General features: G+C 37.5%; 1 protein-coding gene across 1 annotated transcript in view; it reads right to left on the bottom strand.

The window, feature by feature from the left end:
* The window catches only part of rngtt (RNA guanylyltransferase and 5'-phosphatase), a 102,447-nt gene that overhangs the window by 10,578 nt on the left and 71,296 nt on the right, over positions 1 to 20,573 (bottom strand). Inside the window, exons 13-14 of the mRNA XM_023347884.1 lie at positions 10,989 to 11,089; positions 2,980 to 3,046 (exon numbers count right to left, since the gene is read on the bottom strand). Of these exons, the coding sequence (XP_023203652.1) occupies positions 2,980 to 3,046; positions 10,989 to 11,089 (168 nt within the window). The remainder of the gene's footprint in view (positions 1 to 2,979; positions 3,047 to 10,988; positions 11,090 to 20,573) is intronic.

Raw genomic sequence — 20,573 nt, forward strand, 5'->3', positions numbered from 1 at the left:
GAACAGTAGAAAATAATCAGACTGTACAAAAACAACAGAAATCAGGAGGTACATGTCTGACAACTGGCTTAGAGTTTGAAAACAGAGGGAATAGTTGTTGCAAAATATTACATAAGCCTCCAAAAAATGTCTAAAAGTAACATTTAAGCTCAAACTGTTTAGTTACAGTTATGCATGAGAAATGTACCTCCTCTTGGATTATTTTTGCTTGTTAAATACAGGCTTATTTTTTCTGTATCCGCATCTACTTTTTAATATTAAAAAAAAGCAGTGTGTTGTGTGCCGCAAGCAAAGGAATAAACTTTAAAGGAATGTTTTCGACAACATAATTCTCTTAAGGCATCTGGTTTGTGAAGGCACACCAAAATATTGATATCATCATTTTAAAGTGCTTGGAGAATTTCAGATAACTAAAAAAAAGACTTAACAACTGTAGCACATTAATTTAATCAAGTTGGAAACTTGGGCACACAGTGGGGTCCAACTTCAATTTTTGGAATTTATGAGACAATTTAAGGGGACAAGTATGGTAAAAGCTCTTGCCTGGTGGTGTATAACAAACTTTTGACTTCAGTCGTAGAGTATATAAAACACATAAAACCAGCAAAAATGTATTCACAAGAAATATTAGAAACACTTTTATAGGCCAAACAGGACGTAGTAGGTAATTTTATTCCTAAAATTCATTCAGGTTTTAAAAAATTGCAAACAAGTAAAAATATTTTCAGCAATAGAAGTTGATATTTTCAGCTAAGGCTGTGCCAGTAAATCCATCTAAAAGCTCCCTTCCAAAATCATTTCCTTTAGGAACCAACAGAAATTACCACAATAAAGGAGCCAAGTTTGAAAAATTACCTCAACAAAACAAGTTTTTGTGAAAATCACGTAATATTTTCAAATAACAGAAAGGTTGGCTTGTTTTCTTTCACTGGCAGCCAAATGCATTTCGATGAGATGTCAGCCGAATGTTCCTCAAATTGCATCTAATCGGAGCTTCAAAATGACTGCGATGCCCACAAGGAAGGAGATCAATGTCAAAGATACAATGCGGTGGCTCACAGCAGACAACAAACTCACACCCTTACTGTGCAGAGGTGTTGGATTTAGCAGGAACAGCTTCCTGATTGAAAGCACAAGTCATCTTGTCCTCTGCTAACATGTAATCAATATATTTTTAAAGCAGATTAGCACTTTGGTCGGCTGTAAATAACATTTTACTAGAAAATAGCGACATGAAAACTGATATATATAAACTGATACAGTAAAGGGACTGCAGTACTTTTCAAGTTACAGACTAAGGAGCAAACAGAAAACAAAAGTCTGCAACTTTAATGGATTGTGCTCCTAAATAGTAACAAACTACACCCTGTAGAAGTACTTCATCAACAATCAATTTTCAGAAAAGACTTGTAATAACAGAACATATGTATCATAATATTACTCTTCCTTTGGGTATCGCCATCAGACTGCCAAATTCAAAACTGCAGAGAAACTGATTGCTGGAGTTTGAGTTTTTAGATGTTAAAAATTGGCAAAACTGGCAGCAAAATATAAGATTGTATTCTTGTTGCTGACTGGGATAAAATGTATGGAGAAATGATCATTTTACTGCTCTTCAAATGCGGTACACATGTGAGGTGATGTGTTAGTTCAGTAGAAAACTAAATAACGTAGCTAAACTTATAATTATATCAAAATCACAAAAAAGGAACAAATAAAAATGTTCTACTTGATAATGTTTGATGTTTGTATTGAATATGCTGTTATGGGAAATGACTTTTAGAAATGGCACAATTTAGCCAAACACTTGCTTAGTTGTTCTTTTTGTAGTAATGTTTGATTAACTATTTTATAATTGATTGTACCAATGTCATGTACTTTACTTATCCTTAATTGCATCTAGCTGGTGAAGTTCTTTGTGCAGTACAAACTGTTGGAAAAATGACATGTAAATAAACTTGACATTGACTTGTTTTTGTTCCAGAAACTGCTTAACATGTGAACTTCTAAACCTCTTGCAAAGTCAAACAACAGCTAGGTTTTATTAAATATTGTAAAGATGTCTGGCAAAATGTAGCTTTTTCAAAAGCACATTAAACTTGTAGCCCATGTTTTTATATTTTTAAGTTACTATCAAAGCATTAACATATCTAGTATTTCATATGAAAAGGGCATATTAAAGAGTATTTGTACAAAAATATTTCTTCTTGTATGATAACAATGCACTACTATTGTTGACAGAATGCCCTATTGGGAAGGCTCAAAAAGCAAAATAACATTTTAATGTTTTGTGATGTTACAACCATAAACTTAAATGTGTTTTGTTGTTTTTATGAGATGGACAGAAGCACATTAATGTATAACTGTGTAACTCATTTATTCTGATACCTCTAAATAAAACACAGTGAAATAAAAAGCTTCAGAAGTTAACCTTTTTAATAAATAGTCAATGTTGTCAGTATAAAAACAGCCCGTCTGTGAAGGCCTCAGAGATTATTATTAAAGATGATGACTGAGGCTAAATACAGGACAAATTTGGAATGAAAACCTGATAAAAACTGCAGATAACTTCAATCTGGGGCTAAGAATCACCTACACCATAAAATACAGCCAGACTATAAAAAAATGGGTCTGATCCAAAGATATTCATGTGTTATCATGTTGCTGTATCAAAGAATTCCCAAAAAATACGTCTAAGATTGTGTTTGTAACAACACCAAATGTGTATAGCTTTGTGTTTGTTGGCATTATTGATGTTAGCACAGCAATGTAATCATTTTTTAATAATAAAATTGCAATGAGCTTCTCATGAAAAAATATCATTTAGGCAAATCAAATGAATCGATTGATTCAGCACAAACATTTAAATTAAAAGCAGTTAACTTCAAAACAGGGTGGAAAGAGGAGTAGAATGAAGGAAGCTTTTTGGATTGTCAGCATAAAGATGAATCCAACAAAGCAACACATTTATGTTCTCACCCTCATCGTTGCAAAGGGTCTATCGTAGTTTCCAACGTAGAGCAAGCCGACAGTCTGTGGTAACAGCCTGGAAAGACAAAAAGATCACGGTTAACACCAGCAACTCCCCCCAGCACAGGATCTCAACACCGAAGTATGTGAGTGTTAACAGCGTTGGAAAGAAACCACTACTCCACTTCCATTTACCAGCTAGTAACAGAATGATAAGGATGTGAGATTACACCTCACTGAGCCCTTCTGTGTCTCTGCACAGCTTGATGTCCCTCTACCCACAGAGTAAACTACAGTATGGGCATGTTTACAGTACAGCACTGCAACACAAAGAACAGAGCTTACTGGCGTTAAGAGTACTCTCTGTGCGTGAGGGCTGGCTGGTCTCAAAACTTTAATGAGATTAAAATGTGCAGTAGGTGAAGGATTTGAATGCTAAGAAAACAGAAATTCTCAAAATAAAAAAGAAAAAGGTTGGTTTGTGAAGCATGAACGTGTTCGTTAGATGGATGAAACAAAGATCAACTTGTTCCAGAACAATAAAAAGGCTTCTGTGTGATGTTTTACAATGAGTACAATTTCTGAAAGGGTTTTAATGTCTCGCTGCTTTTTGGAGCAATTATCTTACCTAAACACTAACAGAGGATTTTCTTTTGTCTCTGTAACTTAACGCAGACCTATTAACCCCTCATGGGCAAAGAAGCTACAACTTAAACAAGCAGTTTATACTGAATTGCAAGTTGTAAAATCAAACAGAAAGAAAAGTTGGAGGTAATATGTGTCCAAATAAATGTTTTGTTTCGACCCTTCATCAATTTTCTATGACAGGCATAAAACTGAAAATTTGACTAAAATTTTTATAACCTTATGAAACAAACTGTGGTTATAAGCTACAATGACTAACATCTACCCTTAGAAGTGTCTGGGTTTGAACAAGGGTAATATTTTTTCATATTTTAAGTGGAAATGAACATTGATGAGAAACAAATTAGGTGTAACTATAGTCTAAAAAAATCTTAAAACAAAAACAAAGATCTGAGCAGTTTTATTACCTTTTTAAAAAATAAAATTCATAACAATAATAAATGGTTTGATTTGTTGGTATCTTACCAGCTTTTATTGATAATAGTAGCTATCCTGCTAAAAAACCCTACTGGTTTTCTGATGTGTAACAGTTGAACTCCAGTGGGACCGCATTCCTAGATCAACTTCTAAGACTTCCTATCATTTTAGATACAACAACACAAATGCCGAAGAGACAGCTTGGGAGCTACAATTAATCACAAAACTATTCAGATCCTAAGAAACTGGAGATTTAAAATTATGTTCATTCAATCTCAAGGTTTGTTTCTGATAGAAATTAAGAGTTATCTCTTAAAAGAAAAATGTCTTAAAGGACTATTATTGTTTTAATATCTGTTTTTAATTTTCATTTAAATTAATTTGGCACATGAAAGCATCTTTAGTCCCTTTTCAATAATCAATGAAAAAACTTTAATTTGCTTTGCAGAAATAAAACTCTTTTTCTAATTGCAGAGCACATTTTTGAATGTTTCCCTTGGCATTTTGATGATTTGTCTTCAGTGATGAGCTCAAAATCTTTGAGGCTGGAAGGCCTCCTTATTATTACCTTAACATTCAGGTATTATTGACATTCTCTATCACATTCAAATAAGGACAGAAGCCAGGCTACTCCAGAACATTAATATTACTACGAATAATAAGAAAGGTAAACTGCAGATTGCTTTGATCCTAAATTTGCCATAGGTATATATTATTTTGGTCAAAGTGAACAAAATAGTGTTTTGGTACAAACCAGAGCAGCTGTGTAGGCTAAAAGTTCACAAAGAAATAGTCACTAAGAGTTATTAATAGAAAATGTGTATTGCCCTCAAAGAAAAAATTAGGAATTATGAAAGGCTGTGAGCTAAATGTGTCAAAACCTAAAAGTGTTTACAAGAAACAGAGCACCTAAAATTATTCCATAAAAAAGGAAAAATCTAATAAAGATAGGACCTCAGGACCTCAGAGAAGCATCATTCTTTGGTTAATCAAATTACTGTAAGGCCAGTTTGCAGATAACAGCTTTTTTTGTGGGTTCAAAGTGTTGTTAACTATTTGTTCCCATAAAATCGGAACAAATAGTGTGTTTGTCACTGCCTATGAAATTCGTTCTCTGCTGAAACAATGGTTTATGCAATGGGAGCCTTCTTAAAGAGAGATAACACATAGGAGACAGGAACTGAAACTACCCCCCCAAGAGACTAAAAATAAATTCTTATGTGATACGTCAGTACTGGGAGCGATGGCCAAAACAACAATAACAACCAAGTCAATTTCCAAATATTTCCAGAACAAACCGTTTGTACCTCCCAGATTACCAACAGATGTCTTAATCACATAGTATTTGCTTCCCCTGACCACCATAAAAAGATAACTAATTGTGGCTGCAGCTTATTTCAGGCCCTATTTCTACAAACACTGACACAGGTTTTATATTAGTTACCCATTTTAGCATAGAAATAGAGGGGGATGCAAAGCCAAATGGACATCTAAACAACAGGGCAGCTCCGCAGTCTGGTCCAGCTAATTCTCCGATCTCAAATGGAGCTGAAATTGGAGACCGTCCTCCCAGCCGCTCTCACCCCCTTCCTGCGTAATGATAGCTAGCAAGGGGAGGAAGGAAGCAGCAGTAGACATTAAGGGGGGCAAATAGGCATACTTTAATGTGCTTTGTCCAGTGCCAAGAAAAGTCCATTTCCATCAATAGTTGAACACCCTCTCTAGGGCTTCAGGAATCTGTAGCACTCACAAACAACGAAATTACCTTCATTTTGACAGCTTCTCTTAAACAACAGTAAGTCAATGAGGTTTTCCCAAAGGGATTGGAATACAGACTGAAACAAATGCGGCTAAATCAAGAAAGCCTCACCAGAAGAAGCTTGCTGTGTGGATGTTTACAAGCTCTTTCACTGCATAACGTTCAACTTGCACACAAAACGATTCAGGATCAAAGTGGGACCAAGACCTGCTATTTGAAATTACATGAAAACATCCACTTTCTTTAAAGAAAGGTTGAGATAAATTGTTGTAAACAACACGTGGGTAAATGCCAGCAAATATCTTGGTCTAAGGATTTATCAGGCTGCTTAAGCAAATCCATTATCAAAGTAAAACTAAACAGACAATAAGCAAAATATGATCCAAATTAAAATTTCGGGGAATAAAACCATACAGCATCATCTAACTACTTTACCGTTGAAGGAGTATAACATTTTGGAGTCATGATCATGCGTATAACTCAGGGTCTCTAAGTAGTGTTGAGAGAGGCATAAATATTCAGAGTCTTACCTGCAGTACACAGCGTTAAGTGCACTTTCAGTTAGAGAATAATAATGGAGAGCTGATGCTCAAGGTGGAGCCACTTTAAATGATTAGCCTACTAAAGTAATAGTAAAGTTTTCTTGCTATTTTTGTTGCACCTTTGCCTTTAAAAGGTTTAAACATCTTTCGTCTACCAACATTTATCAGGCAAATTACCTTTCAGAGGCACAGACATTTTAACTGATGGCTTTCAGCTGGAGATTGGTTTTATTAAGCCATTTTTTGAACACTATCTAATTACTTCCAGCACCAGAAAGTGTCATTACGTGCCTAATGGTGTGTTGGTGGCCCTTTCTCTACAAAAACAACCCTGACCGAGTCTTGTAAGTTGAAAGGTAGAGATTTCATGGATTATTTCTCCAGCACATATCACAGATGCTTGACTGAACTGAGATCTGGAGAATTTTGAGGTCATGTCATCAAACTCACGCTCCTCAAAACATCAGTGAAGCGTCAGCTAGATTTTCTTCCCGCCATAAAGATTTTCTTCCCTCCATAATTCATCTTGAATTTCAATGTAAAAGGTGATGTAAAAGAAAAAGAAGCAGACCAATGAACACTCTAACTAAATTGTTGTTTTGCAGTACTGTAGTAAGCATACTGAGAGGCAGTGTGGGTATTCAGACACCTTCCTATTTGGACAACAAAGGCTATCTGTCTCTCCTTATATGCATCTTGGATGTGCAAGACCCCATCACTGGAACCCTTTGCTGAACTGTGAATAATAGAAAAAACACACGAAAGCTGCTGTTTCCAGATGCAATCCAGCAGACGTAATCAAAATAGTGCAAATATTAAAATGTCGTTTACAAGACAAAAATATTTCCAATAAACACACTAAACATATATACAAAAATAGAGATACAAATGTACAAAGACCAGTAACAGATACTATATATGTTGATCCCCTACCCTAAACACAAAGGTATTTTAACTCTTCTACTTGTGGATGAGGCTGACATGTAGGGAGAAATCAATGTTTTCTGGCTGAATTCAATATAGGAGCTTATCATCATTGTACAAAGACTCATCTACCGTCAGGTATGAAAACCTTAATTGATAGAACATAAATAAAGTCTATGGCCTCAATCAAAACCCGGGATTTGTGGGCGTGCTGTGGTGGCATAGGGATAGTGCGACCCACGTTTGGAGGCCTTGAGTCCTCGACGCAGCCGTCGCGGGTTCGATTCCAGGGCCCGGCGATATTTGCCCCATGTCTTCCCACCTCTCCTTCCGCCTTTCCTGTCAGCCTACTTTCATATAAGGCACACTAGAGCCCACAAAAGACCCCCTGGAGGGGAGAAAAAACAAAACAAAACAAAAAAAACCTGGATTTGTATCTATAGATGTAAAGTATTATAAAATATGTATTATTAAACTATTGACTCTTCAATAATCATCCTATAAATGTTTAAATGCATACAATGTTGCTATCACCTTATATAACAAAATTCTAAAAAAATGTGATTCTCTGTGATCAAGACCTGGCTTGAACTACAATTCTGCAGTGATTGAAGTAAATCTATTCATAATGACAGAGACTTCAAAGTCTGGCTCCAGATTTGTTCTGCAGGATTCTGCTAGATCGAATGAATGTCAGAAACCCATCTCTCTTGCCATCTTACATTTTACAAATCGAATCGTTCTTTGCTGCGTTAGAAAAACTGGAGCATAAAAAATTTCCCTCAATCTTCCAGCCTCTTCTCAATTTTCTAATTTCATTCACTTTGGAGGCAAGGTTTTGAATTCACTCTGCCCTGAAGCTCACCTTAATGCTTTTTTCAGGGCATGTACTTGTCTAGAATCCTGCAGACTAAATATGGATCGTGATGCTGTAATGGAACCGGTTCCTCGGAATAGAAAGGTGGTACGAGAAGCTTTGGGCAACAGCCTTGGGAGAGGTAATTCAAGCAATCCAAGCTCCTAAAATCCCAGCGCATCTAATGAACTATGATATAACCATTACTCATCCTGCTTTCTGAGGGAATACTGGCCAAAATTAGAAATGAATCCAGAAATCTATACAATACTTCAGGCACCATCCTTAATTAGGATTCTGGCAATGTCTCTGCAATTGCTCAATATTTCCATTTTATCCTTTTCCATTTCTTCCCTCTTACTGCCACACAATAATCACTGTCTGCCTCTGTGCGTGCTTTCAGATAAGGTAATAAAACTTTCAAGGCTGTATGCCTCAGTGGTGCAACAAGATGTGCTCAAGGATTGATTGTGTGGGCTGATGAATAAACAGTTGTTACCTCCAAACAAGTCTGTCCATCTCTCCCTTCCAGACAGCAACTAAGCAGAGATCTAAAAGCCTACACCAATACTAAGCAAGTCTTGGTGATCGGTACTGTGCCAGCAAAATTTATCTTTTGGGAAAATATCAAAAATAAAAAAAGATCTGAAATGGCAACAATGATTGTCTGTGTTCTCCCACACACAGGGGAGGAGTAAAGACGCTTACAGGCTGGCCGTTTTTAGAGTAGAATGAGCGACTGTGCCCTGGTGTCATCCTCAAAGTCTGTTGTTGGTAAATGGAGGTGGGCTCACTCATGGTTAAAGAGCTGGAACAGTCACAGAGGTCAAAAGGCTCTCAGAGGAAAGATGACAACAACTCAGACAACGGGGGACAATATGGTGCTCTGAGTCGACAGAAAAGAACAGTCTACTGAATAACCAGACTATTGGCTTCTTGGGGGTTGTGCTCAAATGCAGTAGTGGTTTAATTTACCGTGCAGTTAAAAAGCAAAAATCAGCATGTCTCAAATCACTCAGTCCATTTCTTGAACTTTCAGCAAATCCGCACTTTTGGCTCCAACAACCAATTCACCTACTGGATTTTGCCAAATTACCTCCAAACAGTATTAACCTCAGCCAGATGTGCTAATCTTGTTTAGATCCCTAAAGCTTTTATTTTGCTGAGATGTGATAGATTAACTAGTTGTGTTAACAAGCAGTGTACCTAAAGAAATGACTGTGCTTCAGGCCTACAAATACCCAGAGATTATTGTGAAAGAAGATTATTGTGAAAGAAGAGAAAAACTCGGTGCATCACCTAAGCAGTACTTAATTTGACATTCAGTACTTCTAGGCATATGTGGTCATTCTTCTTTTGGTCATCTAAATCTTTCCTCATTTGCTGCAAGTTTTATTGACTAAAATACAAAATTACAGAGGAAAGCAATTTTAGGGCCTGTAACATGTTGTAGGGAAGTTATTTATTTTATTCCACAGATAAGCCTTACTTCTACTGTTCAAGAAGATTAAGGGCACATGAGGTTGTGCAATCAGCTAAGTCAAACTTCAAACATGCAGAGTAAAGATGAACTAAACCAAAATGAAGGTGTGAAAATTGTTGGCATTCCCTTCCCAACTGAACTGAATCCGCTACACTATTCTGCTGTAAATGCGCCCCAACATCTGGTTTATACTTCGTTTCTGTCCTCAAGTGATCATCACCAAGCAGGAGGAACAGCAGAGTCTGAAAGCATGTTTGTTTCTATTTTGTGGCACATATTAAGATCAGACTTTGTTATTTGAATTGTCTGTTAGGAAAATAATGCTTCCTCTATGAATTACTGAGTACAGGCGGCTCTGATGTCCAGTGGAATCCCCAGTTTAAAGCAAGAACTGCAGTAAATGTCATGCAACTCATGAGACGTTATGAAGACACTCATAACGTCTCATGAGTGTCTTCATAACGTTATGAAGCAACCAAGATTGCTATCCTCTAAAAAAGGTTGCTATGTATTGCAAATTTTTTGCTCAGGTCCCTCTTGAAAATGAGATCTAGATCTCAACGGGGTTTACCTGATTAAATAAAGGAATATAAATATAAATAATCTACTCTACTGTAGAGAGATAATATTGTTTTTTCATGTATCTCCCATATTTCAAATAAAAAATTTACTTAAAAAAGTCTTCTAAAGAAATTGCTACATTTTCCTCCATGCTGTTCAGAAGATTTTTTTAACATTGAAAATGCATAGCTTTTTTATCCTGACTATATACTTCATAATCATCCACTATTGACATATTCCAATATTAGAATTGCTAATGAGCATCTCATCTTCATCAGGCACTACATAAAGTTTTTACACATTTCCTACTTTTACAATAGCTTTGCAATTCTAGACTCAAAAGTGTATTTGTGTGGTCCAAAATATCTTTAAGGTTCTGATTATCTTCTTAACAACCAAATTGCTTTTCTGCAGTTATGTTTATCAGGAGCAGGGCTTGAATCTGCAGTACTGGAAATGAATAATTAATGTCACACAAAAATGAAAGAACCAGAAGGACAAAGTTTGTACAGCAAGTAAAAAGTGCCTGACACAAGATAGCAAACGGGTGCACAAAGGCAATGATGGAGACAGAAGTTATCTTTGTCAGAGTGTGGCTGTACTGTAGCGGAAGAAATTAAACCCCAAGGGGGAAGAAAAGACATAAAATGAAAAAGAAAGATTTAACATCAAAGAAATTTAACGTGGTTTTAGGACAGATATATCCAGAGCTTTTAACATATGTGTGTATATAAGAGTAGCTTTCTTAGTGTGCACACCCTGGTGTGTAACAAAATGATAGGTGCTATTGGATTTGTCAGGCAGAGCGTTGTCCTGGCAACAGCCACTCACCCCTCTCCTCCGACTTTGGTGATCTTGAGGCGAAAGTCCACAGAGTTGAGGTTGGGAGGCTTCCACTTGAGGATGTCATCACATCTCCCAGCTTTGTACCTCTGTAGAAAGGACAACAAATTTTATACTATAGAACGGATTTATTTTTCCAGAAAATATCAGCCGACAATTTGACACATCAACACGGTGAAGAACCAAATCGCTGAAGAACCTTTTTGGGGGTGAAAGTTAAAAAAAAACCCTTTAAAATGGACTCCACTAACAAGTCCTGTTGGTGTAATAGCTGGCTGAAAGAAATGAATACAAATATTTATGCACAATGATTCACCCTGACTCCAGGTTTTACATCACAACTATGTTTAACCGTGCACCAGCGTACAGTATGAGACCGCATCCTTCCTTCTGCCGCTTGGATTATTCATGTGCGCCTGACATTTCGAAGGATGTGAATCAAGCGCACTGAAACATGAGGAATGTAAAGGCATGACGATGGGTGGAGGCGGGAACAGATGACCAAATTCTGTCACTGTCAGGTTGCCAGGTAACAGAAGTCTCCTTCGAGAGAACTTGTGAGAAAACAGACAGGATTCCTCAGGAGAACCTGCAGTGTCACAGCACATGAAAAAGTAAAGAGGGTCTAGACTCAGCCCTCATACGCCCCTGTGGAAAGCAGGTGGAAAGTTAGGCCACTAAGGCAGAAAAAACACAGAAAACCGGCTTTTGTGGAGCTGTTGTGTTTTCTGGATTATATAAAACTCAAGCCACTTTCACACACCTTTCCCTGAACCACGTAAAGCCAATTTACCTAGAGATTAAAATGTAAATATATGATTCTTTGCCCAAGAGTTTATGAGCAAACCCTGAATTCAAAAACACTGGAGGTAGTGAATATTTCTCTGCATGATTTATAATGTGCAATCTTGATTTTCCATGTACCTAGAGTGTCCAATTAATCACCCTTAAAGACATCGTATCATATGCATCATTCTTCTTAAGGGGGAACTTTGGATGCAGGCATTTGGAAGAGCTTGTAAAAATATTAGCCCACTAAAACAACCTCTCAGATTGGAGATTTGTAGCTTCCAGATTCCAAGTCTACAGTTAGTATAAAATAATACACCATCATAATTTTAATGAGGACATTGCACTCCTGATGAAGTGAAATAAATTATTTTTGAAAGGGAACTTTCAAGCATTCACTTTTTTAGCATATGACTGAGACTTTGTATCAGCAAATGAATTAAATACCTCTGATTATGCATAGTAGTGCTGCAAAATTGACAGTACTTTGTACAACAACAACAAAAGAAATACAAAGAATGCCTCAAACTGCTGAGCTGAATATAATGAATAGAAGTAGAAAAGTTTAACCATTTGGAAAACCAGCTTCCAAACACTATTCTGAATATATGAGGTGATGCAACTCCGTGGTAAACATGCTACCGTCTTTTTTTATATCTAGTTGACGCCATCAAATCAAAATTTATGTAAGCTTCAAAGGCAGTTTCAATGCTTTACATGGAGACTATGTAGCATTTCAAATTAAAATCACACAAAGTGATCCAAATAAAGAGCCCCACTAACTCAAAAAAATATTTAAATGTTGTCAACAGCATAAACTAAAAGTCCAAGAGGGTCCATTCAGGTTTGTTCCCAACCCTGCGTGCTAAAATCTGTATGCTACCATTTTAAACTAAAGTGATATTTTCTCAAAATGAGTCCATGCCAGAGGAACCATGGCAACAACGTTATGAAAGGCCTATCAGACTGCAGGTAGAATCAACAGACAGCCTTCAAATTCATTTCTAAATGAAAATGTGTTGCCTGATGCACTTGCTCTTTCATTACTATTGTCGGTCTAGTCAATAAGTGATTGCATATAAAAAAAGTTTATTACTGAAGCGAACAACGGACCATCTGTGTCGACCTTGCCTTCAGGAGCACATCTCTCGTCTATCACATTCATTTTCAAGTAATGAGGTGCCACTGCATAGAAATTACCTGCTGCTTCAAATCAGAATGTCAGGGGTTTTGACTTTCAGAGTGTGAGGGGAAAAAATGGAAGCCTCCAGATAATGCATTAGCAAATGTCTTATTTCACTTCTAAAAGCTAAATATGACAAATTATTAGGCTAGTTGTAGATAAAGTAAAGACATTTGGGCACAGAAAAACACATTTCTGAAAAGGACTCTAAACTTTGAGAATCATTTCACATACTTACAAGAAAAAACTGAGATAAAATCTGGTTTCGAAATCTTGAATTAGCTAATCTTGAATTCCTAAATCTTTCATGATAAAAGACATACATTCCAATATTAAAACTGAGATATTCCCTGGCATTGTAGAGTCAGAAATTTGTAAAAAAAATAAAAATAAAATTAAAAAAATCAGAAGATTACAGATTAGTCATACGTTTGCGACAAAAAAGAGCCAAATATCCTCTAAGGTGGTGGTCTCGCAAATACGCAAAATACACTCCTTCGTGGCCAATTATTGTTTTTTCTTTTATTTTACAAAGGCCAATAATCTTTCATAGAAAAATAACGTAAATATATAAGTGTATCTGATGTTTGAGTCAAATATTATCATCTTCCAAAAATAATTGCATAAATAATTTTTTGCCAACAGTCGTTTTGGCAAAAATATCATCACCTATTTCTTCACAAAAATGCTTTTGGCAAAATAAAAACTATATATTTTAGGAAAGTGACAATATGAAATTTGTTTAATACTTAATGTAAGAATAACAAACCGTAGTGATAGTCAAAGATTTTTAAAAATGTATTCTTAAAGGGGTTCAAAAACAAAGAAGTTACAAGAAATGTAATGCAGTTTGATTTTAGTTAGTTTTACAATAATGTTGAGGTACACATACTGAAAGACCAAACACACCATTGGTCCCATGAACTATTACTTATCTGATTGGCTGTCCTAACTGTGTTTATATACTTCAAATAACATAACAGGCTACAATATTTCTTAAACCTTTTTCCAGCTCTATTGAAATAAGAAATACGGAAATAAAAGTGCATCAATGAACTGACAATTTATGTCAGTCATAGTAAAAGCTTTCACAGAATCTAGCATTAGGTGATAGTAGATGGCACAGGAGCTCTTACTGTGCTAGAATAAAAAACGACTCCAGCCAAGCTCTTTAAAACCTTTTTTATTTGGATCAAGATAAATATTGGATATACAGCAATAAAAATATCACATAGTATTTTGATTCAAAAAGTGATATCTATAGAAAACAAAATCGAAATTCATCCAAGACGACACCACAGAGAACATCCCTGCACTACCTACACAAATGCTAATGGCCCAGCACCGCTCATCAAGGAAAGAGTGTGACTGAAAAGCTGCAGCAGGGGCATCATCAGAGGAGCTATAGCTGAACAGCAGTGCTATAAAGGTGGAATCGCTTGTGCAATTTGTGCAAAAAAAAAAAAGATGAATAAATAAACATATAAAAACAACAGGGGTGTTTTCAAGAGCTAAGGCTCTGCAAAAATGTTAAGAGTTACAACCTCAGCTTGGATTATGTCTGACCAATGGGTAGTCTGCAGTTTTTTTTTGTTGATGTTTTTTTGCATCACTATCCAACATCAACTCACCTGAGCTGCAACCCTGGCTCTGCAGGTGATAAAAAGCCAGGTAAAAGAGACAAATGAGAACACAGGGAGGGACAAAATCATAAACTATGCTACAAGTTATCAAACATCCTCCCAACAGTGATGTGAATTTCTTTTTAAAGTTGAGAAATGGAGGGCTGTAATTGATCTAACACAATCAATGTTTTCTCAGGAGGAAATTTAGCTTTTATTGATTTAAAAAGAGACATGAAGTAAACAAAAAGCTGGAGAATATCCACATCTGCTTTTTGCTCTGCAGTATATTCAGTGCAGATTAAAATGTCAGAAGGCAATTTTTATAAAAATGCAAGTACCAGTAATGTTCTTACTGGGAGACAAATTTGCAATCTTTAAAGTGGTCTCATTTAATACATTTTGAAAATAAACAGTATCTGTGAAGAATCTTACACATAATCTGAGTGATATGTCATTCTTCAGATCATCTAATGCAGCGGTCCCCAACCTTTTTAGTCGGACAGACAGGATTAACAATGAGGTCACCAGAGGTACAGCACAGGTGAAACGACTGGGAGGTAAAGTTAGACAGGCCAGTCTGAGATGGCTTGGACCTGTGCAGATGAGGGGCGCTGAGATTGGTAGAAGTATGCTAAAATGAGGACAGAGGATACAGAAGACAGACTTAGATGGAGGAGGACTCAATCTAAGTCTCCTCCCTTTTCCTTTTTAGGGTGACCCCTAAAAGGAAAAAGAAAAAAGAAAAAAGAAAAAGGAAAAGAGGAGTTCAAACGATCATTAGCTAAATTTAACAGTAAGGCAGAGTCTCCTGCCATGTCAGGAACCAAGCATTTAACATGCAATGATGAGTTAATTTTCACTGGTGTAGATAGTGTGTCTGCATGGCATTACATAAATGACGCAAAGCTATTGTCGCAGCCTTCGGTTCCAAAAAAGCAAAAATAAACTCCAATAAAGGCTGTGGGTGGTAACGGGTGGTTTGGGCTTTGTACGCACTTTTACTCATTCATTTATTGTTAAAGTTGAAATAAAAAGTCTTGTAACTTAGTTGAAATAAAAAAATAGTCTCGATTTAATGTTCAACTGTTCCAGTGTTCAAGTGTTCAAGTGTTCAAGTGGTCAAAAAAAAATCATTCTACCAAAGCCTCCCGTCCACACCAAACATTCACCAAACAATCCACCAAACAATCCACCAAACAATCCACCCCGCGCCCAGCACCCGGTGTGTTCTTAATCGCTCAAATTGGTGGGCGGGTCTAACAATTAACAATGTAATCTAAATAATTCCAAATATAAAAATGAATTACAAATTTTGCATCTAAATTAACTTAAATATATTTCCACTACACAAAGAACAAAACAAAATTGGTAAAAATTATAAACTACAAAACCTTTACATAAATGGCCACGACATCCCGGCCCCTAATTCATGTACAAGAATTACATCTAACATCTGCATAAGTGGCCATTAATAAATGCAAAATTAATATCATTAGCAGACTTAGCTCTTCAACAATATTTTCTATTAATAAATGTTTCATTTAAACATTAACTTATGCAGTAATCCATGTTATACAATTTTTTTTTTTTTTTTTAAGTCCATATGTCTTCTTAGTGAAAAAATTTAAAAAAAAAAAAAAGGGAAAAACAGTCAATGTTCCATGACTTCCACGTTCTTCTCTTGTCCTTGTGCATGGTCTGTGTGTGTATAAAAGTGTAGGTAGTAGAATGAGATGTTCAGCATGTCAGTAAATGAGTATCAGTGTAAATGTAGAGCCAGAGGTTCCAGAACTTAGCTCAGTTGGAGACAAACATTTGCTGTCGTCTCTACACAGCCTCCAGCAGGAGACATATCTTGTTGATCGGCTTCTCCAGCTCATTTGTTCTCGTCTTGACTCGCACATGTCGAACCAATCCACTTGCATCTGCCATGGTTTCTGTGATGCGTCCAATAGGCCAAGAATTTCTTGGTGCAGCCTCGTCAACAACAAGCACCACATCATCAATGGCAAAGTTCCTGCGAGTCTTGTTCCATTTCCGTCGCTCTTGCAACATAGGGAGATATTCTTTCACCCACCGTTTCCAGAACAGGTCCACAATGTATTGGGCTTGCCTCCAACGTCTCCGCGTGTACAGGTCCTCCTTTTTGAACAAACCTGGTGGCAGCACAGGCTTACCTTTTAACTGGAGCAAATGATTTGGAGTAAGAGCCTCTAAATCATTGGGATCTTCAGAAGAAGGTGTAATCGGGCGATCATTTAATATAGCCTCCACTTCACATAAAACTGTGTGCAAGCCTTCATCATCTAGTACTTGCTGGTTTGTGATGGAGCACAGTATTTTCTTTATTTCCTGCACCAGGCGCTCCCATACACCACCATGATGGGCTCCATAAGGAGGGTTAAAAGTCCACTTTATGCCATCTTGTGCTAAGCATTTTTGGATTTTACTTTGCTTTAGCTCTAACATGGCTTGCTTCAACTCACGATTTGAGCTGACAAAGTTGGTTCCGTTGTCCGACCGGATTTCCTTGACTTGTCCTCTGCGGCAGATTAATCTCCTGATGGCGTTTATGCAGGAATCTGTATCAAGAGAATGTGCCACCTCAAGGTGAACTGGCTTTTGTCGTTGCCTTTGACACACCATACAGTCTCTGATGATCTTTCTGGCTGCTGAATTAGCATGAGGGATCCAGTACTGTCGTCGAAGGGTAGAAAGCATGTGATTTCTTCCTCTGTGTCCAACCTTTTCATGGATATGTTGAAGAATGAGCTTTGAAACATGACTTCCTTTAGGCAATATTGCAGGATGTTTTGTTTCTTCAGGTAAGGCTGCTTTGCTCAGTCTGCCTCCCACTCTCAACACACCATCATTAACAACAGGATCAAGCTTGTACAGATGACTTGACTTCTTCACTGCACCAGAGCTCAGAGCAGCCATTTCATTGCTATAGTGTTTTCTCTGCACAACTCTCACTATGGCTTCCTCTGCCTTGGACAGATCATCAGTTGTGAGCTGAACATCTGTTTTATTGTCCTGTTTATCACACATTTGATTTCCACAGTGTGCAGTTAGCAACTTCTTTGTTTGTAGCATTTCTTTTAGTTTCAGGAGCCATGCTACACATCTTTTTAGCTTTGTCCAACTGGAAAAGTACATTAGCAGCTTGGTGGTGGGACACACTTCTTCCAGCACAGCTGCACATGTCAGAACTTGATCTTTAACCTCTGGATCAGTTTCCAAATGGACAGGTAATTCTTTAATCACTGCTGGCCATTGGATCTCAGGTTTTGTGAGGAATTCTGGCCCACTGATCCAGGTGGAAGACTTTAAAAAAGAGCCAACCTTCATGCCTCGAGAGGCTGCATCAGCTGGATTCAACTTTGAGCTGATGTATCTCCACTGAGTAACCTTTGTAAGATCACGAATGGTGGAAACTCTATTAGCTACATAAGTTTTGAACCGTGTTGTTGTGTTTGCAATGTACTGCAGGACGGTTGTGCTATCAGACCAAAAGACTGATTCACTCAGATTGAGTCCAAGTTGAACTAACAGCATTTTGTCCAGACATACAGCTAAAACTGCAGCAGCAAGTTCAAGTCGTGGTATAGTGATTTGTTTTAATGGTACTACCCTTGCTTTACCAATAACAAAGGTAACGCACACTTCCTGTTTGCTATTAGTTAGCCTAAGATAAGATACAGCACCAAACCCAGTTTCACTGGCATCACAAAAGTGATGCAGTTGTGCACTTCTTATTTCCCCAAATCTTTTGGGTGTGATGCATCTTCTGACACTAAAGTTGTCAAGAAGAACTAAATCTTTGATCCATTTTTTCCAAACTTGTGCCATTTCTGGTGGAATTGTCTCATCCCAGCCAAACTTCAGTTTACATAAATGTTGAAGAATCTGTTTAGCAGGGAGAATAACTGGAGCTAAGAAACCCAAAGGGTCATAAATAGAGCTGACAATGGACAAAATACCACGTCTTGTTAGTGGTTTGTGCTTGTTTACAATGCTAAAGGTGAAAACATCTTGGTCAACATCCCAGTGTACCCCCAGGGCTCTTTCAGTGGGAAGCTGGTCCCGGCTAAGATCTAGCATCCTTACACCTGTTGCTCTGTTTTCCTCAGGGATCTGCGAGAGGACAGAGCGCTCACTACACACCCATTTATTGAGCCTAAATCCCCCCTTGGCACACACCTCAGTGAGCTGTTGATAAAGAGAAATGGCCTGCTCAACTGTCTGTACAGATCTGAGACAGTCATCTACATAGAAGCTGTGTCTGATTGTATTAATAACCTCTTCTAGGTACAGATGTTGGTTGTCATCAGCAGTCTTTAAAAGTGCAAATGTGGCACAACTAGGGGAAGAGACTGCACCAAAAATATGGACCAACATTCTATGTTCAACAAGCTCTTTTGTGATGTCACCGTGGGGCCACCAGAGAAAACGTAAGTAATTTACATGTTCCTGAGCAACTTTGACTTGGTGGAACATCCCTTTAATGTCCGTCATGAGGGCTATTGGACCTTGCCGAAAACGAATGAGTACACCTAATAAGGTGCTAGTCAAATCTGGTCCCTGTAACAGCTCTTTGTTCAGTGATGTTCCAGCAAACATTGCAGCACAATCATAAACAACCCGCAGTGTTTTCTTACGGGGGTGGTAGACCCCATGATGAGGTACGTACCACACCTTTCCTTCCTCATGTTCCATTTGATCTTGTGGTACGATTTCTGAATGTCCTTCCACACTAACATTATGCATAAATTCTTTGTACTCTTCAAAGAATAACTTATCCTTCTGAAATCGTTTTAACAGACATTGCGCCCTCTGTTGGGCCACCTGTTTGTTGTTGGGCATTTTTACTTCAGCATTACGAAAGGGTAACTTCAGGTAATAATGACCATCTTTAAGCACCGCTGACTCTGACATGATATCCATGAACTGTTTGTCTTCTACAGACATTTCAGTTCGCTCATTGCACTTGTGCTCTATAAAATCCTGATTATACTGACTGACCAGCATTTCTTCCAAACTGCTTATTGAGATACGGTTCACCTGAATAGAATTAGCAACATGTCCATTTCCTTCACTACCCTGATTGAGTGGACCATTAACAACCCAACCAAGGCGTGTTAGCACAGCATAAGGCCCACTACCTTCACTGTTAACTACTTTCCAAGGTTCCAATGCTTTGGGAGAATTTACACCAATGAGCAGCCCAATGCCAGCATCTATTGGTGTCAACTCAACAACTTTCAAATAAGACCATTTTCTTAAGTCTTCTTCTTTAGGGATGTTTTCTTTAGTGACAGGAATGGACTGTTGAGTATAAACATCAGGCAACTTCAAGTACTCATGTTCTTTTAAAGCAGCTACTTCCAAACCAGATAATCTATAGCTACTTGCAGGTTTTTCCTGACCCATGGTTTTTAGCATGATTTCCACTTTCTTTCCAGATGCATTTAACTGCATCATCAAAGCCTCTGTACAAAATGTTGCAGAGCTGCCTGGATCTAGAAAGGCATAAGTCTCCACAATCTTTGTCCCCTTTTCCAACTTTACTTTTACTGGGACGACTGACAGAACACACTCATTAGACCCGGCCCCAGTGTAGCTACCAACATTCAAAGATACAAGAGCATTTGAGATTGGTGACTCTTTACCCTCAGCCTTAAATGCTTGGTACTGCTGCTCTGTTGGTTTAATATGCAGAACAGTAGGGTGACTTTTATTACAGGTGAGGCATGTTAGACGTTGTGGACAGGTCTTACTCATATGTCCCTTCTGTAAGCAACCAAAGCATAAACCTTTACTTTTAAGGAATGTCACCTTTTCTTTGTTGGCTTTCTGCTTAAATGAGTCGCATTTTTCCATGCAATGGTTTCCATCACAAAATAAGCATCGAGCTTGAACCAGCTTTGTAACCTCATGGTTAAACTGGACCTGTTTGTCATTGGTCTGTTTAGA

This window comes from Xiphophorus maculatus, chromosome 15, assembly GCF_002775205.1.
Source record: "Xiphophorus maculatus strain JP 163 A chromosome 15, X_maculatus-5.0-male, whole genome shotgun sequence".
NCBI classification, from domain to species: domain Eukaryota; kingdom Metazoa; phylum Chordata; class Actinopteri; order Cyprinodontiformes; family Poeciliidae; genus Xiphophorus; species Xiphophorus maculatus.